This window comes from Montipora foliosa, chromosome 1 (genome assembly GCF_036669935.1).
Source record: "Montipora foliosa isolate CH-2021 chromosome 1, ASM3666993v2, whole genome shotgun sequence".
Lineage (NCBI taxonomy): Eukaryota > Metazoa > Cnidaria > Anthozoa > Scleractinia > Acroporidae > Montipora > Montipora foliosa.
In genome coordinates, this window is record NC_090869.1 from 15,367,571 (window position 1) to 15,392,570 (window position 25,000).

Sequence of the window (25,000 nt, forward strand, 5' to 3'; positions counted from 1 at the left end):
AACTGTTTTTCATTCGCCGGCAGCCATTACAAACAAATTAATGGTGTGGCGATGGGCACACGAATGGGACCTAGCTATGCCAATCTTTTTGTAGGAACACCGATTTTTTAATCAGTACAACGGCCCCAGACCTGGACTCTACGACCGCTACATTGACGACTACATCGGTGCTATTTCATCCAGCAGAGAAGAACTCGATCAATTTATAACCTACGTTAATTCCTTTCATCCGGCTCTTAAATATACCTTGGAAATTTCAGTGGTAACGGTTTATGTACCAGTGTGCACTACAGACCTACAGATTCTTACAGCTATTTGTTATATTCATCGTCCATACATCCATCACATGTCAAGAACTCCATTCCTTATTCCCAATTTCTTAGACTTGGACGTCTATGTAGTGATGACTCCGACTTTTCCAGAGGAGATGTGCCAGTTCTTCGAAAACGTGGCTATCCTGTCCCTGTGGTCAAAGCGGGCTATCATCGTGCCCAACAATTTTGATCGACAGTCAGTACTACAAACGTCACAAAAGGATAAGAATGACAGAATTCCATTCACCCTCACTTTCCATCCTCATAATCCCACAGTCAAAAGTATCATTCTTAATAACTTTAAATTACTCCAAAATGATCCCGAGACTGGTAGAATCTTTTCTCAACCTCCACTAATTTCATTCACACTCGACAAAAACGTAGGCAACTTTTTAGTTAGAAGCGCAATCAAACTAACGAGCAACCCGGCACTTTCAAATGCGTGCGCTCACGATGCAAAACTTGTCCTTTCACTCTTAACACTAGCAAAATATCGGAACCTTAGCGATCTCTTAAGATCACCGATCGATGTTATTTATTGCATAACCTGTACGTTATATAATAAATTATACATTGGCGAGACAGGTAGACGACTTGGCGACCGATTCCGCGAACACCTTCGAGATGTTGAGAAGAATGACAAAGATGCATCTAAGCCAGTCGCTCGTCATTTTAATCTCCCTAACCACTCCAAACAAGACATGGCTATCTGCGGCCTTTCCCTACATCTAGGTACGACGGAAAGCTCCAAGAACCTGGAACAAAAATTCATCTTCCTAATTGGCATCCTTAATCCCCACGGTATTAACGAACGCTTCTCATTTAACTAATGTATTTCTGTTTTTCACGTTGCCATGTTACCATCAATAGCATGGCCGTTGATGAAACCAAATTTTTGTGTACCACTTCCCCACCGACGCAGCACCACAGTTTTAGTTCTTTAGAAACTACCCCCTTTACTCATATGCCGGCTCTAGTCTAGTGCTCTCATATCCGCGCTCCACTTCGTTCATTTTCGACTAAACTTCATTGCTAATGGCGACACAGCTACAGTGTTTTGACTGGCTTGAAATGGCCTGCTGCAAATGCTTTGGAAAAGATCACGAATATATTGCAGGTATTCGTTCAAAACTAATAATTTGACTTCGATATTTTAGGGGGCGGTAGTCGTTACTTCTTCTTCAACATGTCCAAGTTGTTGAATGAATGGTTAGGCGATTAAAGGATTTCCTTGTAGTATCGCCACCAACATAGCAAGGCGATCTCGTTAAATCTGCAATAAAGCTCAGGATCCTCAAATCGGTCGTTTAATAACCGAACTTCTCTGTGGGATATGCAAAATAATGTTATTGCCGATTTTCTGCTCTCAAGGTTTAAATGAGTTCTCCTTGCATAATTTTCCTCAGCTTTCCACTTGTAAATGGTGACGGTGGGGCCAAATTATTAAGAAAGACGGGTCAAAACAGCATTGTCACCAGAAGGCATCTTGATGCTTGAAGTAATATATCAAACACGAGAAGGAGTGTTTCATCGGATATCCAAACACCGAGAAGCGAGTTGAAAAACGAGTCCGAAGGCCGAGTTTTTCAACCGATTTTGAGGTGGTTGGATATCTGATGAAACACTCCTTTCGAGTGTTTGATATTGCTTCTTAAAAGAATCACTATTTTAAGAGATATTTGGGATCAAAGTTTTTTGTTTAATATGAATACATGATGCAGCAGATAACCTAGCAACCTTTGTGGCTGTCTTAGTTGGTGTCTATAGAAGAATCCGCCTTACAAGAAGGGGTTTCTCTCTACTAATTAAAACATTCATTAATCAGTAGGTAGTTTTGGGGAATAGTGTGTGTGTGGATGGTGAGTTGAGGGAAAATCATAGACAAAAGTTATGGTTAGTCTGTAAAATGAGGGGGAGATGTTCACAAAGCAAACTCTCAACCCCAAAATAAGGTTAATTTATCGCCCGTAGAGCCGAAATCAAAGTGAGTTGTATTTCTAATATTTTACCAAGTGTGCTGTTATGTAGAACACTGAAACCAAATGAAAAATTCTCTTGTAACTTATGGGTTCAGCAAAGACAGAGAACGAATTTGTAAACTCTTGGGAGTCTGATGAGGCAAACGCAGTGAGGCAATTTAAGTAAAGGGTTTGATGCTGAACACTGGTGGGAAATTTATTTAGTTGCGTTTTTGACACGGAGTGTGTTGGCAGCTTGTTTTCACGTACGCAATGAAATGGGAAGTTTTTTCTTCCCTCTAATAGCAAATGTGTTGTTTGTTTCAATAAAATTATTTTTGGCTGGAAAAGGTTTTTGCGAGATTTTTCTGCCTTTTTTGACTAGCGTTGCGTATTATCCAAGGTGAACTAATTTGCATATGTGGAATATTTGCTTACACGTCCTGAAGTTTCGTTAATCTTATTTAGTGCGTTCAGGGGGAGCTACCTCTGATCTTTTCCGCTTTGGGGCTTTGGTTTCGGACGCACTGGACCGACAAAATTTGTTTGGCCCTTCCAAAAATCTCGACAAAATTTGGCTTAATTTTCAATTTTTCAAGCATGGAAGCACTGACAGTCTGAGACACAGCAAAATATTTGTTAACCAAAAGTGTCAAACACACCGAAATAAACACCAAAATACTAAAAATAGTACGGTACAGTACAGTACAGTATTCTTTTCATGTAACATGTTTGACCATGAAGGTTTCTTTGGTGATTTTTTCCGGTAATCTTCAGTTGCAGTGTATTTGTAGAATTGCGCGCAGTACAGTTTACGTTAATTTTTGGTGGCGTACGAACAGTAAAATGGACTCGCAAAGTTTCGGTTATTTTTGTACAATTGGTCTATCTGGAAATATGCCATTTTAGTTTTTGGAATGCAAGTTTTAAGTCAACTCAACTGGAAATACTATGAAGCAATCTTGACTCCAAATTGTACAAACAAACCATGTCAAGTACAGCAAGTAAATAAAGCCGTTTGATATACAGTTATTCAAAACATGCATTCATGTAACTTGTGATTTTATCAGCATATACACGTCCTTTGTCTTATCCAGGAAACCAATATGCATCGGCTTTCATTGCCATTTGAAAGAACGAGCCATTTAGTTTCAAAACATCAGTACTTTCAACCATACGGCCACAGAGCTCGACAACGGAATCGCTAGTTTCTCTCTTTCCAGAGATTCAAACACGATTCTGGACAAGTTATGAGATGGCATATCTCCATTAATAGAAATAAAATCAAGTTGCACCGTCCACGTCATTGTAAGAAAAAACGGTAGCAAATTTCTTCGTACCCTAATATTGCGGAACAGTCTCGAGGACTTCGCGAGAGCTGCGCGCAATTCGCTTCTGGCGTTTTAAAAGCCAATCAGATCACGAGACTTTTGGTCAGGCCCAATTTTAGCGAGCGATGACATAAGAGAACATATGGGCAAAGCTAAAAATGGGCCTGATCGCAGGTTTTTGTCACTTTCGATTTTGCGATTTACTTGTGCAGCCAAAAGGACAATAACATATTTGAACGTAGCAAAAATCTCGCAAAATGTTTTTCGCGATTCAAGATTAACGTTGTTTTTATGACGTTAATTTTGTTGCTGAAGGCAAAATATTTCATTCTCGATCGACCGTCCTGAAAACTTCCTTCTGCTCTTCCTAAAAATTGTGTATCAATATTTATTTACTTTTGCATCAATATTTGTTTCGCATAAAGCCAGCTAACAAAATCTGTACCTTGCTTAGTTCTCATTTTTGGGCGTTAAAATAGAATTTTTGATCCGATGCTTCTGTTACGAAGTGGTACCTTTTTTAGGTCACCCATCCAGATACTAACCCCGCCGGAGAGGGTTTAATTTCAAATACCTCATCAATGACAAAACAGGAATCCTTGAATGCACCTCACTAATCCTTGATTATTGCTAGTTTTATTAATTTTTTTTATCAGATTCGAAACGAGATTTTCTTGGGGTTTACTTAGACTGATGAATAGTTAATCTTTTGTAGACGTAGCTGCTGATTCCTTTATCAACAACCCCGCTTTGTTTGTGGGAAGGAGGTAAAATCCGACTTCCCTATTGTATACGTGACTAGACGCTTAAAAACGAGACAGTGACGGTGTAGCGTGATTGGCCGGAGAGCATGGTGATATAGTTAAGTACGTATGTGGTATAATGTGCTTGTCTCACCTGCTTGAGCAAGCAGAGATTAAACGACAACTACATCCTGAGGAAACGATTGCGTGGCAGTCTGTTGATCACAAATCACGTTCTTGCGTCCAGTAAATAAGACGGACAGTTTGAATTTCTCGTGAGTTTTTCTATTTCTATAGAGAGGCTAAATTTTCTACCCTTCCATCTTTAATGATGAGCGGCGAAGCAAACGGTATGTTTTTCTTTGTTACCAGTGTGTATCTAATGGTGTTTTTTCAAGCTCAAGGTAAACTCATTGTGCAGAGATGAGTATATATGAGCTTAAAGTAGAGATCATTCAGCTATTTGGCAATTCAAATTACAAGAAAAAACAGTTTTGTTGCCGTTGGACGACAATTCATTTCTTAAAAACAAAATTATCGAATGAAACTTGATTCGTGGCAAAACTGAATACCAATACCTGAAAAAGTATGGACAACAACACCCCGAACGAAAAACCCTTTAGAAATCTTGAAACCCAACACGGCATTGTTCCGACAATATTCATGGCTATTACTGGGATGATGTGAAAAATCGCTAAATAAATGAACAAGCAATCTTGCTTGTCCGGACTATTCGTCCGTAACCAAGCAGAACGGAAATCCGGTGGGTCATTTTAAAGCTAGCTCTGCTGTTCCACAAGAAGAAGTGGATTTAAAGTTACCTCTTGTATGTCTATCCGCTGAGCACTATTGACAAACAGAATCATACGACCTTGAGCAATTCTAATCCCAGCACTTTATCTGAAAGAAGAAAGGTCACCAATACTGGATATTCAAGCAATGCTGCGTCTCTTGATTATATATGTAAACACGAAATTTCCTTAGCTCCTCCACTTTCTTGTCATTGTGAGTTAAACTTTTCCAGAGGACTGAACCACTATAACAAAAGCTTTTTGCGAAATAGTTTGGTAAAATAAAGTTCAGCGAAATAACGATACTCGCCGTTACGTCACCTGTTGTCAGTATTGTTGCTGAAGCCATTTATTCGCTGTCGAAACAAAGGCTTCTTTTGCTCTGTGGTTGGCAAAATTTAAATATTAAAAGAATTGTTTATTAACAGTGAAGGCGGTGCCAGTGAAGCCACTATTTACAAACAAAGGGATAAGGAGTGAATTAGCGTGTTGATGTACTTCAGCAATCATTTAGCCGTGAGATAACCTGACCGCTTGTTAAGAGGGGGTCAAGTTGTTTGAACAAATGTATCAAAATGCTAATCAAGTTAATATATTGATATAATCCAAATTACTTAGAGTTCCGTGTACCTCCAAAATGTCGTTTAACGCCCTTCACTGTTTCAAAGTAAAGGTTTAGGAATTCGTTTATTTGGTCAGATGCACTCCCTATTAAAATAAGGAAACCACTGAGTAGAAGAACTGGATGAATTATGAAAAAAGAAAGCGGGAAGGAAAAAGTATTCGGGCGCTGGGAGATTTGAATGAAAAATTGTCTGATATAACACCAGTTAAATCATTTCAACCTTGAAAAATGTTGTGGAAGTATAGCAACGATTTCCTTGGCTCATCTCAAATCAGCTCTGGCCGCCATTTTAAGTATGCGCCCGCAGTGAAGGCCGCTGCCTGTCCCAAATGTCTGGTTGTGAAGAAAATAAACTGGACTAAATTTTCTCAGGCGTAATCCATTCACCCCACCCCCGACCTCATCATCTGTAGCTTCATGAGAAAGAAAACAGTCTTCTCAGTTGCAGTAAAGTAATGGTCTCGGCCACGAACTGTATCATTTATCATGGATTTTCACTGTCGTTATAAACAAAATAGCATTCGATCCTTGGACAGTAATGAGTAGGGTCTACTAAACCTAAAGCTGGCTTCAGGTTTCAAGTTTCGTCCCCTGTAATGTCTGTCCGCACCCTTGTCGCCTTAAAAATGCATTTCATAGATATATGCTGGCTCTAAAATTTGGTTTTATCAACGGAGTTGATAATGTAAATTGACCACCGTACAGGGATTCTAGAACTTTGCGCATTTACTTCTTGCCAAAAATTCAAAAACCGAACAACCCAGGTATCCCTATTGTTTCTACCTGTAGGTTGCCCTACCGAACTTATTTCTAGCTACTTAAACAGAATTATGACGCCTTTCGTCAAATCTTTGCCATCATACATTAACTGTTTTTCATTCGCCGGCAGCCATTACAAACAAATTAATGGTGTGGCGATGGGCACACGAATGGGACCTAGCTATGCCAATCTTTTTGTAGGATATGTTGAACACCAATTCAGTTTTTAATCAGTACAACGGCCCCAGACCTGGACTCTACGGCCGCTACATTGACGACTACATCGGAGCTATTTCATCCAGCAGAGAAGAACTCGATCAATTTATAACCTCCGTTAATTCCTTTCATCCGGCTCTTAAATATACCTGGGAAATTTCCGAAACTTCATTGGCTTTCCTAGATATCAAAGTTTCTATCAGTGGTAACGGTTTATGTACCAGTGTGCACTACAAACCTACAGATTCTTACAGCTATTTGTTGTATTCATCGTCCATACATCCATCACATGTCAAGAACTCCATTCCTTATTCCCATTTCTTAGACTTGGACGTCTATGTAGTGATGACTCCGACTTTTCCAGAGGAGATGTGCCAGTTCTTCGAAAACGTGGCTATCCTGTCCCTGTGGTCAAAGCGGGCTGTCATCGTGCCCAACAATTTTGATCGACAGTCAGTACTACAAACGTCACAAAAGGATAAGAATGACAGAATTCCATTCACCCTCACTTTCCATCCTCATAATCCCACAGTCAAAAGTATCATTCTTAATAACTTTAAATTACTCCAGAATGATCCCGAGACTGGTAGAATCTTTTCTCAACCTCCACTAATTTCATTCACACTCGACAAAAACGTAGGCAACTTTTTAGTTAGAAGCGCAATCAAACTAACGAGCAACCCGGCACTTTCAAATGCGCGCGCTCACGATGCAAAAATTTGTCCTTTCACTCTTAACACTAGCAAAATATCGGAACCTTAGCGATCTCTTAAGATCACCGATCGTTTCAGATGTACCTCCGCAAATGTTATTTATTGCATAACCGGTACGTTATGTAATAAATTATACATTGGCGAGACAGGTAGACGACTTGGCGACCGATTCCGCGAACACCTTCGAGATGTTGAGAAGAATGACAAAGATGCATCTAGGCCAGTCGCTCGTCATTTTAATCTCCCTAACCACTCCAAACAAGACATGGCTATCTGCGGCCTTTCCCTACATCTAGGTACGACGGAAAGCTCCAAGAAGCTGGAACAAAAATTTATCTTCCTAATTGGCACCCTTAATCCCCACGGTATTAACGAACGCTTCTCATTTAACTAATGTATTTCTGTTTTTCACGTTGCCATGTTACCATCAATAGCATGGCCGTTGATGAAACCAAATTTTTGTGTACCACTTCCCCACCGACGCAGCACCACAGTTTTAGTTCTTTAAAAACTACCCCCTTTACTCAAGTGCCGGCTCTAGTCTAGTGCTCTCATATCCGCGCTCCACTTAGTTCATTTTCGACTAGCCTTCATTGCTAATGGCGACACAGCTACAGTGTTTTGACTGGCTTGAAATGGCCTGCTGCAAATGCTTTGGAAAAGATCACGAATATATTGCAGGTATTCTTTCAAAACTAATAATTTGACTTCGATATTTTTGGGGGCGGTAGTCGTTACTTCTTCATCAACATGTCCAAGTTGTTGAATGAATGGTTAGGCGATTAAAGGATTTCCTTGCAGTATCGCCCATCAACATAGCAAGGCGATCTCGTTAAATCTGATGATAAAGCTCAGGATCCTCAAATCGGTCGTTTAATAACCGAACTTCTTTGTGGGATATGCAAAATAATGTTATTGCCATTTTTCTGCTCTCAAGGTTTAAATGAGTTCTGCTTGCATAATTTTACTCAGCTTTCCTTTTGTAAATGGTGACGGTGGGGCCAAATTATTAAGAAAGACGGGTCAAAACAGCATTGTCACCAGAAGGCATCTTGATGCTTGAACCGAAGATGAAAAATTTTGAAATCGACTACCGTAAATACGGATTTTCATGCAACGTTGCCTTTCAATGATTGTAGACACGTACGATGCCAGCATAAGCGCATATTAAGCACAATCAACGACCAGTCAACATGCGCAAATTAAATTGGGAGCGTTTTGACCAAAAATTGAACGCATTTTCTTAGTTCAGTAAAAGACACCAATCAATGGCAAGTTACTCTGTATTTGAAACTGTGTGTTACGGTGTACTTGCTACACCTGCCCATCATGAGCGCATTGGATTAAACAACGCAGCCAATATTATTTATTCCGTGATTTTTGTGCACTGAAAACGAAAACAAAGTATGCTTATCTGGCAATGTTCTGACTTTGCCAGCACCGATTTTTTAAAGTCCTCATGAATTTCCTGTCTACAGGAATTCTAAATGGCGACGAAGAAATCCGACGAGGTTTTCAGTCTCGAGCGTGCGATGAATCAGGGGCACCAAACGGAATGTTCCGTTTAAGTGCTGCTATGATAAAAAAAATCACTTCCTTTTTTTCTTCAGATTTTGAAAGTGTGATGGCTTAAAACTTGACTGGCAAAATCTTGAGCTTTGATTTTTATCCGAAGTCTGTTTACTTTGAGAGAAAGTTTTGAATTTCACGGTCCGCCATTACTGATGTTCCAAACTGACTGATTGGACCTCGGAAGTTTGGATCTAGGCAAAAATGACGTCATTTACTCACTAGATTAGAATTTCAGCATGTAAACGCAGCTTATTGTATATGCAAAACACGAGTTTAAAAGTCTGAAAGCCCGAAACTCCCGTGCTGCATATTAATTCATCCGTGTACACACACATGCATTGCATTCTTAAACTAGTGAGCCTTTGACGTCATTGTCTCCTCGATCCAGCTGTCTCAAGATTTTAAAGTTAGTAATGGTAGACTATAAAATAGGAAATTTCCAGTTAAAATAAGCAGGTGTATTTTTTAAATTGGCTCACCTAGTGCTTAGTTAACATAGTTTTGAAATCCAAAGAAAAATTAAAATTGAGATTTTGGTCATAGTGGCACTTTTAAGTGCCACTATGACACTATGACTTAAAAGGCCCTGTTTACAGGTAGGGTAGGGTTTACTTACCCTAGCACTCACACGTTTGTTCTTTTTTTCATCGACGTGTTTACAAGGCAGCTAGGGTTACCCTGGCACTAGGGTAAAGACAAGACGGCGACGAAGTTTCCAAAACGGAACATCGTGTCAATCCGAAATTCCAATTTCTACGCGGTTTCCACGATCGCTTTAAAAGTGCTCCGATTACTGCTAGCACGAAAAAATGCGGTTAATCGATGTCCAGCTACGGATATTGATATTCCAAAATGGCCGTCATTTAAATAATATTCTTTTGTTTTTATTCAAATTAGCCCGTGATGCCTCGTTCTTGAGCTGAAAATTCAAAAGAATATTTTGCCTTGAACAAGGCATCAAGGTCTAATTTCAATAAAAACAAAAGAATATCTAAATGTCCGCCATTTTGGAATAAGGTGTATAGGTGACCAGATTGCTGCTTCAATAACAAGACCAATCGATCGACTCTTGGGACTGTATCATGCTTCAGTGAACTGGATATTAATTGTTTAAATGCAAATAACCCCCACGGCCACGCATGTGCACAATAGAAAATGGTCCCACAAGTTTTGCATAATAATTGCGTCAATTTTACTGCATTCTTTTGTACACCAACATGACTGCTGTGAGGTCAGACACAAACCCCAGACTAAAGTGCTCGACATCCATACTTTCCCTATAATGAATGAATATTTATTAGCCTTGACACATGCACACGTCTCGTGCATGCTTATTTTTTAATAGAAAGCGCCCATCAACAAACTGAAAGAACTTCAAAACTGAATAAATCTATTTCCCATTTTGTGTCCATAGTTTCTGAGAAGAAGACCGAAGATTACGAGATTACGGTGGTCACTGGAAAGAGAAAGGGAGCTGGAACTGACGCCTCGGTAACTCTCATCATGAAAGGTAATATACATCGACAAGATGTTTCACATTATTTTCATTTGCATGCACATAAAATTATAGCCTTCGTTCATTGTTAAAGAAATATGACGTTTATTATTATTTTTTTATGCTCGCATTCACCGTCTATGCGGAGATGCATGTAACGTGGTCGGTGATTTTAACGGATCGATTTGGTCCTGAGATCTTAGCCATGTTAGAAATAAAAGGACAAGTTTTGCAGCGTGTGCGTGTACATTTGAAGATTCCCGGTTGGTTGTCAGACTTAAATGCGCTCCTAACTAGAAAGTTACCTATGTTTTGGTCGTATTTGAATGAAAAAAGTGGTGGTAAAGGAAATATATGTTTAGTTTCGGGATCGAAAGCGTTGCCACAAGCAACATACGCAGACCAAGCAATTAAAAACAAGTTTAAATTAGTGTGTTTACGTTGCTTGTTCTTGTACTTCCGTCGCAAGTGAAAAAAAGCCTTTTCAGCAGAGGTACAACTGAGACTACTTTTTGTGAAAGCAAGAACAATTTTAGCAATTGACTTTATATTATAAAAAGCTGAAATTTCAGGGGCTTCAACCGCACAATTTTCCCTTTCGTAAACAAGCGATGCCATTTGGACGAGACGAGAACAATTTTACTGTTAAGTTTGTCGTTTGCAAATGAGGAAAAAAATACTTAATCTAGGACTAAATTAGCAGCGTATGTCACTTAGAATTAAGAAAAAAACTGAGAAAAAACCTTAGAAAAAAATTTGAAACAGTTGATCGAATGATGTCGAACTCGGTTCAATGGCATAAGAACATATGAGTAGTGGTGTACGCTCGTTCACGGCGGTTTTGACGGTTGGGATTGGAGAGTTCTGTTTGGTGGATTCAAATTTTTCCGGGAAGTTCAAATTTGGACGGGAAATTCAAACGTACGTTAGATGGAAAATTCAAATTTCAAACGATGACGTCACAGACACGTGACACCTCCCTTGCTGCGAACCCTCAGGAAACAGGTTGGGGTGTTTTGCGTAACCATGTGGGATAAAAAGATAGCGGGTAAGGAAATTCAAAATTCAAACAATGACGCTGCACGGCTTTGGAGAGGGTGACGTCACAGAGTCCCAAGCCCCTCACAGTCAGAAAAAACACCAGAGTAAAAAATAAAATCCAACAGGTTGTAATGACAAGAAAAAGCAACAACGGTACTATTTGTACAAGAAGAAGAAAAAAGCCAAAAAAATGTCACACTATGCACAAGAAGAAGACGTTGCCCCGCCGGGCACCATAGTTTATTATGATAAAGGCTGATTTGGATGTGGCCAGTCAATGAGAGGATCCAGAACACAATCATCCCACCGGTCACATCCGAGTAGAGTCTCCTTAAAATCACCTCATTTCCTTAGTGTCCCTACTCAGTCCATACACAAAAGGTTGACGCCCCGTACGCGCACCCTGCAACTTTGTCTTCTGGATGAAGCCAAAGTCTCAATCCTCCTCATAGAGATCCAGTACAAGTTGAGCCAGTTCGCCATTGTGTACCCATAGTTTTTGGGCCCGCCCGAACAAAATTCCGCGATGTACTGACCGGGTTTTAGTTCGTTGGTGAACTCAACCAGATGGGTGCCGAGGGTGACATCAGGTTGATCGGGACGATGCACGTAGAGGACGGAATCCGTGTCGTAGTAGAAGACCTGTTTACCCAGGAGTTCCAATGCCTCGTACAACCGTAAACGTGACTAGCAGGTCGTAAATGCCGCAATGAACACATTGGTGTTGACATTGAGTTCCTCGCACTCGTCCTTGGCTCGGTAGTGCACTTCCACCCAGTTCTCGTCGAGGCAACTGACGTGTGAATCCCGTAGCCCATCTCCACCGCTTTTTCCAGCTCGGGGGTGCACCACGTACCAGTCAGTGCGCTTTCATCCTCGGTGTGATCGCACGAAAGGGATTTTTCATGCAGAGATTTGTCTATGTCTTGCTCCACACAGGTGCGACATAACGGGAAGGTCAGCTATCTTCCACACCGGTAAGGCAAGACGGGGTGAAACAAATTCTTCGGTGGGACGATGGTGCGCAAAGCCGGACCAAAGTACTGAAGACTCTGAAGACGTTCCATGGTGGTACGTCGAACATCATCCATGCAGCGTTGATTGTGACGTTGGTACGGTTCGTGACGATTGGGGGGACACCGGTGGCACCCATGCCAAAAACAACCCAAGACCTCGTAGATTGTGTTGCTGGTTTCGTCGAAGCCATCCACCCTCCATCGTCGACCAAGGTCTGGTATTCGCCCTGGTTGCGAGCGTGCTGGATACGTTGCCGGTGGTTTGGAAGCGGCTCTTCCTCCTGCAGCCGATGTTCTTGCCCCAAGAGCCATTCCATGGCGACCTTGGAGTGGTTGGTGATGAGTCGCCATCCCTTGACAGGTTTGGAGGCGATGGTGTCTTCCTCCATGCGGTTGAGGCCATAGTCATGCAGACAAGCTCCCGCGATGGTCATTTTGTCAAAGGGACAAAAGCCGGTCTGTTCGCGGAACTCACGACGAAAAGTCAAACATACCTCTCGGAGGAGTTTGACGTCGGAGATGCAATAGTCCACGAGATCCCTTTGCATGTCAAACTGTGCCTCGTTGGTCACTTGAGCAGTGTACCATCGCTCGAATTCAGCTTTGCCTGCCGTGGACATGGTTTCAGCGGCGTACTCACGCGGGCGTACTATTTTTTCTCAAGCGTGGGACCCACGTAGTCGGCGTTCTCAGGGGTGTTGAAGAGATGTGGAAAATACCCCTTCTTGAAATTGTTGGGATCCAAGCCAAATGTTTTGGTAAACGAAGCAAGAGCCATGGCGAAGAACGACATGGAGTCGATGAGGCGAACGTACCCACCCCTGTAGGTGAGCTTCAGCAGTTTTCCACCCGTACGCGCGGGCTTAAACTTTTGTTTGCACTCAATCAAACGTTTCACGACAAAGTAAGAGTCGTAGCCCTTGAAATTGTGGGCAAGAGCTGTGACGTAGCGTGTGTCCTGCTACGTGAGTTCCTCCAAACATTGCAGAAATTGTTCAATGCAATTCTTGCCACGAAAGATTTAAAGGGAGGCATCCTCTGCCGTCATACCCACCACCAAATTAGGCACATGCACTTCCGTATCTTGCATGGCCTCCGTATCCCTAAAGACCAGTAGTGGTGGGTGGTAGATATTGCGTGCCTCACAGCGGAGTCGGGTCCGCTTGTTGATTTGAACGATGCGTGCTCGGTCTTCAAGCTCTTCAGGGTCGGCGGGGACTTGCACGAAGCATTCATGCTGGTTCAAGTCAGTCGTTTCATGGCACGACGGGCATTCACTGTACCCACACCGTTGTTCGTCTTGGCAGTTTGCACATTTGTGCCATGAGTCGCATACCGATGACTGATTGGGACCACACGCTTTTCCACTGAGGGTCTTGGTCTGGTGGAGTTGAAAGCACGCTTCCCAATAAAATTGGCGACGACAATGAGGACAGTAGATTAGAACATAGATATTCCGGTGCTAGCCCCTGAAGACACTTATAGACCATTGTGGCCAGCGCAATTTGTTGCTGGCTAACTAGATTTTTCCAGCCTAAAATTTTGAATAGCTCGCTAGCATTTGCATCAAAATTAGAGAAGGTCAAAACTCTGGCTGCTCTATTTTGCAGTTTTTGTAATTTGTCATGTAACGTGATACCACAGTTTCCCCAGACGACATTGCAGTAGTCAAAGTGCGGTTGAAGTAAAGCGTGATAAATAGAGCGCAATGTCGTCTGAGATGTGGGCAGGACGCCTCGACGTAATCGTCGCATTCATTCTGTTGGCAACCGGGGCAGTGAAACGCCTTTCCCTTTGGAACATCGGTAGCGGCCTTGATTGTTGTATGCTTTGAGGCACCGTCCACAAAAGTAACTGGTACCGAAGAATCCCGGCAATGAGGTAAATGTGTCGTAATGTTCATCCTCGTGGAGAACGGCGAGCAGGGTGTTGCCATTACCAAATACAAAACATGCGTATTGACGTTTCGCATCGACCACGATGATCTGATAATCGTGGAGACTGGGTGCTTCAGCCAAAGTCGCCAGTTCCTGGAGTCCCATGGGACCCGGATGGAGTCCGGTTTCCTCCAAGAGGGCGATAGCGGCTTCGCTGCGACGTTGTTGATTTCTGCTAGATTTGGTCCATTTGTCCCGTTCGTTGTTTTTGGAACCGGCTAGGTGCAGGCCTCGATCGGTGACTACGGCAAGCATACAACATAGTCCTGAGTCGTCCCGTGGTATCTTGATGACGGTCTTTTTGTTCAACCGAATTGAACGGACGAATCGTGCCTGGGTCGTTTGTTCTTAGAATGAGCGCTTCCCCGAGGCCCTGCCTGTACATGGACGAATTCCAGCTGAAAAGCTTCGTTGAGGTCGTATTCCTCCCCGGAACTGAGTTTTTAAGCAAGAACGTCCAAAAATGAAGTCACCGTGTCCGGTTCCTGACACCACCGACTGACGCGTAATCCTCGAGAAACGGAGTTGTCGTATCGTGGCGAATAAAAACGAAGAAACTCGTGATCACGATCGTGGATGGTAGCATCGCCCAACAAGGTTTCTATCGCACCACGTAGTCCTTGGGCAACAGCATTGTTTATGTTTTGACACCGTGAGTCCAAAAGTCCTTGTTGTTCCAGCCGTGTTCTAAAGATTTGTTCACGCACTCCCACCACATTGGACCGACGTTCAATCACAGGGTCCAAAACAAAACAAAAATGTCCTCCCCCACCAACTTGAGCAGGAGCTTCCTCAAAGAAAGAAAGAGTGTTTTGACGAGCAAAGGCCCCACGATCGTCGTGTAACCTTTGCCGATGCTCGATGAGATGGAGACTTTCATTGTCCGTGGGGACTGCTAGCAACCGTTCCACGTCCTCGAGAGCCTGCAGATGAACTAACGGTTCGTCCTCATCACTATCCATCAAATCCGCCACATGTCGAAGCTCTTCTTCTCTAAGCAAAGCAAGTTGCCCCTCTAAAGACAATCCACTAGGTCCTGCACTTGGAGAAGACATGACGAGCAAATGAACTGAGGACCACGACGCGCCGTCTTTTATAAGGTTCAAGGGAACACGTGATCGAAAACGTACTGACCTTGAAGGACCTTCCTTGCACTTGGACAAGAAGGTGCTCATTCGTCAGAGACCACGGCTATTTATGGCCTGACCCAAAAAGGTCATCAGACCGGACAAGGGGGATGGGGGGGTACGCTCAAAATTTATAGATCCCTTATGTTATCACGTGAGAAGACTTTGGGAGATGAAGGGGGGGGGTACGCCCAAAATTTGTAGTCCCCATGTGAGAGGACTTAGGGGGATGGGGGGTACGCCCAAAATTTATATTTCCCTTCTGTCATCACGTGGGAAGATGTAGAGATAGGGGGTACCTTCCAAGGAAAGGTGCCCTGTCACGACCTTAGTGGTCTGATGCGTCCTAAAGGCCAGAAAGAGTGGTTTGGAGCTCATTTCTCATCAGCTCAGCTCATTTGGAGTTTTTCATGGTCCTGACCAGACGGCAAAAGAGACGACTCGTCAAATTGCGAGATTTGGTCACGAAAGTAGGAGAAGGAAAAAAAGGTGGAAGAAGAAAGCGAATGTGTCATCTGCTTGTCCATCATCGAGACAGACCCGCCCTCTCTAGTCATCCTCGCTAACATCACACAACACAGCCTGCTCCACGGAAAAAAGAAAAGAATGGTGGACACGAGATGCTGTGGTCAGTCAGTCCACATGACCTGCCTCTTTGGCTTCTTCATGACCTATTACGGAAGCAGGACCCCTTGTAAATGCCATAAAATATTATTGCAGAGCTGAGCGTTGTGAGGCTCAAGAATATTTGTAAATTCGTTGCGTTGCGAGAGAACATTTTGGTAAATAAAGACCAGACACATGGAAGTCAAGAACTTTGTTTTTTAAAATTTGTGACAACAACAACAACGTGAGTCAGCCATTAAAGTCTTTTACAATTTGAGTTTTTGTTTGGCTTCGGGATTCTCTTGACGCTGGCTTAGGTCCAAGTTTTCTTGCTGGGGAGATTGCTGATTGCTTCACCACTTTTGCATTCGCTTTCCATTTGTCTTGTAAATTCTTGGCCTGAGAATAATCGATGACTTGTTGTTTGGCAATCTTGTCCAGCCGATTGATGCCCGGATGGTGACAACACCAACCCATACCGTGGAGACACGCTGTGTGGTGACTGTTGCAAACACAAAACCAACGCGACAGCCTAGCCAAATGACTGAACCCGACGGGGTTAAAGACACCATCCCAAAGGAAATGCTCGATGGAGATGCGAAGGCAAACCCACCGAAGCCAGTTGATGAAATGACAGCAGGAACGATCCTCGCCTGCCGAAAGAAGGATAAGATTAGAGCTAAGAGGAGACAATACCACCACGGAAACAAAGCCCGATGTTAGGCGTATGCCAAACAGTACTATTACAAAAACAAGGACAAAATCAGGGAGAGACAAAACCTATGCCATCGACAAAAGAGGAGCAAGCTCAGAGAGATCCCACTTTGCACAACGGACGAGACAGGGCCCACACGCCTCGAACCGAATGAAACCCTTGCTGAGTAAACCAAGACTCCCCTTTGAACATAGGGTGTTACGAATGGTCTCGAATTAAATTATAAAAGCAACTACGTGGATTTAGGTCGTGTCTTTCTTTTTCCAAAATACAAACGTGGTCAATTTTTGAGCAAGCGCGGTGTGGGGCGGTGCAAACTTGAGGAAGCGAACTGTAAAAAGTCGGCTTTGTTCAGTCAAGGGAGACCAAACAAGTGCTCCAGGAAACGCGTGTTACTCAAATTGAGGGAGAAACTCCGAGCAACTCATGAGCAAATGAGAAAGCCATGAGTAACTCCGAGCAACCCTGAGTAACTCAAATTGAGGGAGTAACTCCGAGCAATTCATGAGTAAAATGAGCAACTCATGAGCCAATGAGCAACCCATGAGTAAACGAGCAACTCATGAGAAAATGAGCAACCCATGCAAGTACCCCTCCGTAAACCTGTTCGACGCTCCGAACGTCTCCGGGAACTGAGTAACTCATTGAGGGAGTAACTCCGAGCAAATCACGATTGAAATGAGCAACTCATAAGCCAATGAGCAACCCATGAGTAAACGAGCAACTCATGAGAAAATGAGCAACCCATGAGTACCTCAGATCAACCCTGAGTAACTCAAACTGAGAGAGTGTAACTGCAAGTACCCCTCCGTAAACCTGTTCGACGCCCCGAACGTCTCCGGGAACTTCTAACGGATGAGGCGGTCGCTTACACGGCAGCGATCGTCTTAAATCACACACAGGGAAATCGAGCTCGGACGAAGGCCCGAAAGGAGGACGAGCACGAGCAACGTATTGAAAACATTCTGAGGGAGGCTTGGGTTCGTCCTGGGTAAAAATTGAGCCCGAAATATGCAAATGATGAGGACGAAGTGATTGGTTTCGCCCTTAGGGTAGCAGAGTCCGGATGACGAGTAGCCCGATCATGTCCAATGGGGCTGTAAATTTATCATTTTTTACCACAAATGATAGAAGATGAGACTTTTATCACATATATATTGCATTCAAATCTCGGTTTAAGTGTGGGCTTGTAAAAATCTCTGCGCCGGGATGCGTGCCCGCTCCGTCTATTGAACACAAGAATAACACCTGAGTTCTCGAGCCCTTCATCGGCCTACCACGCCACTAAGGAACATTCTTGTACAAAGTGACATTTTTTTTTTTTTTTTGCTTTTTTCCTCTTCCTGTACATACTCGTTTGTTATTCTAGTCATTAAAACCTGTTGGATTGCATTTTTTCCTCTGGTACTTTTTTCTGACCGTGAGGGGCGTGGAACTCTGTGACGTCATCCCTCTCTCAAGTCATGTGACGTCATTGTTTGAATTTTGAATTTCCTGACCGCTATTTTTTTATCCCACATGGTTACGCAAAACACCCAACCTGTTTCCTGAGGATTCGCAGCAAGGAAGGTGTCACGTGTATGTGGCGTCATCAAGGAAGGTGTCACGTGTCTGTGACGTCATCCTTTAAAATTTGAATTTTCCACTCAAAGTACGTTTGGATTTCCCGCAAAAATTTGAATCCACCAATCAGAACGCTCCAATCCCAACCGTCAAAACCGCCGTGAGCGTACATTGATACTCATATGAACTTAACCTCTACAACACCGAAACAACGACGTTATATTGGCAATTTTAAAGTATTTACATAAAGCTAATCCTAACAAGTTATTGAAAGCTAACCGAATAAAAAGGCTTGGTTACTGAGAATGGCATCGCTTGTTTAGGAAAGGGAAATTAGCGTCGGGCAGCGCAAGGCTCTGCCAATTGAGTTACATGAAGCCACTCATGAGTCATGATCAGTTGGGAGCAGTTCAGTTTGTTGGCTTCATGTGTTCCCCTAAATGGACTCGATGAATGAAATAAAATATATTATTTATTATGTAGATACTGATGAAGTATTAGGATTTTTCTTTTTCTAAAAATCATATCATCACGGGCAGTGAAGATATGATATTTATCTTTCACATGCGAGGATATATATGTCACCCTGGTAACTAACACGATTAGCCAATAAAAAGCGAGCTTCCCCTTTTGTGCCGTAATGTAATTTTTCACTACTACATTAACATTTTTTGACTCAATTTGACATTATCGTGATTATTTTTTTCGTAATTTTCACATCTAGTTTCGTATTACACGACGTACGTGTTTTAGCGGTTGATGGCCTTTTTTTCACCACCGTCGGAAATGAAAAAAAATATCTATATAACAAACAGAACATTACGTGGACGCTTGGGAATACGAATTTTATCTCCTCCTACTGATAGCATCTCGCACTCGTTCTCTGCGCTCACTCGTGAGAGATACCACATGTATCAGCACGAGAAGACAAATTCGTATCCCCGCGCGGCCATATTTAAAGTGCGGGTTAAAGATGAAACGGAGGAGTTCGAGGATCACTTCCTCCTTTCATCTGTAACCTGCACTTCAAAAATATACGGTTATTTGAAACTACTTTGTGTTAGGATTTTGTGCTTTTGATTTGTAAACTATTGTAATACGATGCAAGGAAAATCGTCTCTGTCTAACCAGGTACATGTGGTGAAACTAAACCGCTCTCCCTGGACAAGTGGTTCCATGATGACTTTGAGGCTGGACAAACTGACAAATATTGCTTGACTGCCGAGAATGTTGGAGATCTTTTGATGGTCGTTTTGATGAATGATGGGGGAGGATGGAACAGTGATTGGTTTGTTGACCGGATAACAATCAAAATCAAATCCAAAAATGTCACCTATGATTTTCCGTGCAATCGATGGGTGCAAAGCGAGAATGTCATCTTTGAAGGAACAGGTAAATTTCAAGGACTCCCTTTTTCCTGAACCTGCATGTGACCAGAACCAAGGTTACTATGCGAGGCGGGAGTCCAGGAGCAGTAGTAGAAATAACACTGTACTTTCGTAACAACAAAGTTCAGGGCCGTAGCCACTATGAAGCAATCCGAGGCACTTGCCTCAGTAATTTTTTTCGTGATATTTTTGATTATGCGGGACCCCAGTGCTGTCTTTAAATGCAGGCATCAAAGACACCCTTAATACCTACGAAGAGAATTTAACCGTGGACAATTCCTCAGTCAATTTTTTTTTCTCACTACGGCCATGAAGTCACCCAACGGGTGGTCTCGTGATATATTGGTTTGGATGGAATGTTCTCCACCGTCAAACGTCGAAACTTCGCATTGCGATCCCCTAGACTTTTCTACTAAATTTATCATCTATCGATCATCTTAGCAACCCGAGGAAGATTATCCCCTACGTTTCCAAAGGGGTTATTCAATTTTTTTTTCTTTGCAATATTGCTAGAAATTCGGCGAAGTAAATAATTCGCAGGGAAATTCGTGGTTCAACTTTCCATTTTTCAAACACTAATTTTGAGTACATTTCTTTAAACAGTATTCTTTTCATTACAAGGAACATATGTCCCCTCGAGTCTTCTAGTTGACTTTGTTCGTTGGGTGCCCCTGTCGTGATAACTATGATGAGCAACCAAACCGTGAGTTGTCCTAGAATTTATGTTTCATTTGGTCACGAATGTTCTAGAGTTCAGTACTGTAGACGGTGAAATTGAAAAGTTAGAAAATAGCAGGGTTGCTCTCCACCCACATCAGACAGCTTTCTTTATCTCTCCCTTCTTGTTACAATTACTTATTAATTACAATTACAATTGCTTTTGCAACCGATTGTTGATTAGCTTAAATCTTTAAGTCAACCGCGTTTTGTTAAAAGGGAGGGAGGCAGTGTGACCCAGTGTTTAGGGCGCTTGCCTTGTGATCCGGAGATCCCGGGTTCAAAACCCGCTCTGACCACTCGTTGAATTTGATCCTGGTAGTCCCTGGTTCAACTTTTCAGCTGCACTTGTAAATAGGCGACTGGTTTGCCTCCGGCCAGTTGGGATTCTTAACAGCTGTTGTTCTTGTTGTTCTGTTGTTTCGTTGATTGTGTTTCATTGGCCCTGAAACGCTCTTATGGGGAATGGTCAATTAAGTATGTATTGTATTGTATTGTATTGTATTTATTACATAGCTCTGTCTCACAAGGATTGGGAACTACCGGTAATGTTTTGCGGTGAAAAAGCTGCAAACTGAAATGCAAAAATATTGAGTATTTTCTTCTACCAATATTTATTTATGGAAGTGCCAGAACGCATGATGAAAAAAAAAAGATAAGAAAAGCAAACAAGCAAACTTTGGCAGAATTAAGTTCAGCTCAGTACCACTCATCGCCAATTGCAAGCAAAATGTCAGTTCGTACAAAACAGTTACATTAAACGAATTAAAATGTTCTTGTTTGCCACATCATAAACATCTTATATTAACCGAGCTTAGTCAGTCTGTATGGGAGAATCTTGACCTCGGTCGTGTCTACAGACCTCACTGCGTTCGGTCTGTACTCACGACCTCGGTCAAGATTCTCCCATACAGACTTCCTGCTTGGTTAAAAGAGGGAAGTATAGTTCAATATCTTTGGTCTGAAACTCGTGGAAACTAGACCATTAAACTGTTCGGGTAACAATTGCCCCGCTATACTAGGACTGAAATTGCATAAATTTGTGCATTGACCTCTCCCCATTGAGGCGGGCATTTCCAGTGAAATGAACTCAACGAAACAAGAACAATTCTTAAGAATCCCAACTGGATGGAGGCGAACAAGTTGGTATTTTTCAAGTTCTGCCGAGAAAGCTGAGTTGAACCCAGTGACTACCAGGATCACATTCAATGAGGGGTCAGAGCGGGTCTCCGGATCTCAAGGCAAGAGCCCTAACTACTGGGCCGCAACTACCACCTAAAAGAAGTATTGTACATTGTGTATTGTTAGAAACAGATGACAAATGTTAACCCCAGTAGATGGAATGAAGAGGTATTTTTAACTGGGGAACAAATCCGAGCGCTCCTTTGCTGGTGTCGAACCTTCAGCCTTCCGATGACTAGTTAGGGTGCTGCCACAATGAGATATAGCACTGAGGCTTGTGGGAGCTATACCATTAAACTAGGTTCAGATGACTTATTGCCCTGCAATGCTGCTAAAGACCTTAGAGTAATTAAGAGACATAGCCCAGTTCCCACGACGACCAGCTTCCTGCAGCTCATTGGCAGAGCAACTGAACTTGTATTCTGAAGGTCATAGGCTACATCTCTCTTGCACTCCGACTCTTGCCGACTTTTCCGCACACCGGTGGCTCAGTTGGTTGAGCATCGGGCTGTCATGCGGGAGGTCGTGAGTTCGACTCCGGCCGGACCAACACTCAGGGTCTCAAAATAACTGAGGAGAATGTGCTGCCTTTGTAATTACATCTGCAAATGGTTAGACCTTCGAGTCTTCTCGGATAAGGACTGTAAACCGGAGGTCCCGTCTCATAAACCTTGTTGGAAATTAAATAGTATGGGACGTTAAAGAACCCAGTCACTATTCGATAAGAGTAGGGGACGTAGTCCCCGGTGTTGTGGTCTGACCTTTTCTGGACGGGGACATCTCTCACTTCCTAAAACAAAATTGTAAACTGTGTAATAAGCAGTCTGGCTAAAAACCCCCGAAAAACATTGTAAATTAGTCCTGAATCCCCGTGGGGAGAGACTAATAGCTAATAATCGTAATTGTAATTGTATTCCCGAGTCATCATCGGAAAAGCACTTCTCTTAATTCATTCATCTCATTGGGATACCATCCACAATCTCCCTCACGACGTCCTTAAGAAAAACTGCATCGAACTTTTGCAAAAAGGTCGTCGTTGTAGTAAAAAAAAAGACCAGAGAGTGATCTAGAAACTTTGTTTATCTCAAAGCTAAACTTCCGACGGATCAACAACATGACACCGTGAAAAGTCAACGAGAAGAGGAGCTCAAGCAGAGAAGGTCTATTTACGAATGGGGAGATGACGACACATATCTTGACTTGCCAGGCTATGTCAAGGCGGCGGATGTGAAGACACTTCCAAAAGACGTGCAATTTACCGAAGAAGCTATGTATGATCTGCATAAGGCCAGAAGAGCAGCACTTGTCAATTTGGGTCTTGTGAAACTGCTCAACTTATTTGATAATTGGGATGACTTTGACGACTATCGCAAGGTATTACTCTTCTTTTTCTCGAGAACCGAACAGGAGAGAACAATAACTTTGAAGCGCAAAAACGATCCATACCAAATTAGCCTATTAAGCGACTTGTATTTCCTAGTCTTTCAGCCTTCGGAAGTTTGGCTAAGAAATCGGCCGTTTTCGAAGAAAAATATTTGGTAAGGGTTCACTCTTTGCTGTATGGCCGAAAATCGTGATTTTGGACACCTTTGGAAAAACCATTCTTTGGTATGCTTGTGCCGCTCGCACTTTTGCTGCGACATTTCTTATGTGGAGGACGAGAGCAGACGAAGATAAATTTCAATTTTCTCTTTTAACGCTTTAGTCCACATGTATGTCCAGAAATACACGCAATTATATGCACGACGATTTTGAAAAGCGTCACGAAGTGTCCATAATACATACTTTAGTGACTTCCCAGTAGAGGCTTGTCAAAGACAAAAATTAAGTACAAATATGCATTTTTTACACTCACCAAAAATAACGCTATCTCTTAGGGCCTGGCCAAACGGGAAATGTTTGGCGACCAAACAACATCGAACATTGTTTGGTGACCAAACATTTAACCGTTTGGCCACCTTGTTTGGTGCTGTTTGATCGTCTTTGATACAATTTGAAGGCCATCAAACATTCGATCAAACAACTTAAAACATTTCTTTTTTTCTCCTGTTAAGTTGATGGGCGAAGGTATCAAACATGTTTGGCGCGCGCATGCGTACCACGCTTGCTCGGCTGCTTTTGTCCACGTGCTGTTTACGTATTTGTGACTAATAGCTCTTTGCTTGTGGAGTTTGCTCTAAGTTGGATCAAACATGTTTTAATTGTTTGGCCACTCATTTCAACATCAGCATGATTGGTCACCAAACAATGTTTCATGTTGTTTGGTCGCCAAACATTACCCCTGTCGGCCAGGCCCTAATTACAGTTACCTAATTGCCAAAAATAGATAGCAAATGCTTAGATTCAAAGGGATATTTCGTGTTGAATATCAAAATCGGGATTATAACTAATTGCGTGCATTTCTGGACATATTAATGCGCCTTCATTAGTCGTTTAAATTCAATTAAATTCTTGGATATTTGTAACAATTATTATCCTGAACAACTTCAGATTTTTAATGTTGATAAAAACGTTATCTGACCAACTTTTAAAGAGGCGAGTTTTCGACTGTCGAACTACAGTCTTCAATGGGCTAAAAAACTAATGTAAAACACGCTAAGCTGCAACAAACGGCGAGTAGGGGTGAGCATAACATTGAGAGGAAAATAAAGTGAAATGAAAAATGAAATAATAGACATATGAATAGTAATGAGACAGACTATATATCGAGTTAGGATTTCGAGTCGGACTTAAAGTTGGATTTTCGAGCTAGTCAGTGTAAAATGCAGACTGTTATAATGTAACTGCTGAAAAAGCCCAAACCTTTACAAGCGCTAACCTTAGGCCTAATTAGGCATAAAACAATTTTGAGGCTTAACTGTTAGCACTTCTAAAGGCGCTGTTACACTGTGCAAACGTTGAAAAACAAGTTGTATTCCGGGTGTGACACCGAGCAACGTTTCATGCAACTTGTCTCGTTTCGATGATCACATGAGGTTAAAGGAACATTTTCATTGGCTGCTTCCGCAAACCGTTGTGGCACAAGATGCAGGACAGATGTTACATCGCGCAATGCTGAAAAAAATTCACTGCAACCGTTGCGGAAAGGAGAACCGCAAAGGTTTCTGCAACTGGTCTTGCAACGTTTTTGGCCATAGCAAGGTATGCCACATTGGGCAATGATTCGTGCTCTAGCAATGGTGTTTCGAGAC

At 42.4% G+C, this 25,000-nt stretch overlaps 1 protein-coding gene across 3 annotated transcripts in view; it reads left to right on the plus strand.

Moving 5' to 3' along the window:
* The window catches only part of LOC137990928 (allene oxide synthase-lipoxygenase protein-like), a 36,510-nt gene that overhangs the window by 2,225 nt on the left and 9,285 nt on the right, over positions 1–25,000 (plus strand). Inside the window, exons 1-4 of one of the 3 annotated variants that reach the window (XM_068836063.1) lie at positions 4,502–4,696; positions 10,437–10,532; positions 19,654–19,914; positions 22,900–23,183. In XM_068836063.1, coding sequence (XP_068692164.1) covers positions 4,675–4,696; positions 10,437–10,532; positions 19,654–19,914; positions 22,900–23,183 — 663 coding nt within the window. In that variant the 5' untranslated portion in view covers positions 4,502–4,674. Of the gene's footprint in view, positions 1–4,501; positions 4,697–7,887; positions 8,132–10,436; positions 10,533–19,653; positions 19,915–22,899; positions 23,184–25,000 lie in introns of those variants that run through there. The other 2 variants (XM_068836048.1, XM_068836057.1) reach the window with 2 other exon arrangements.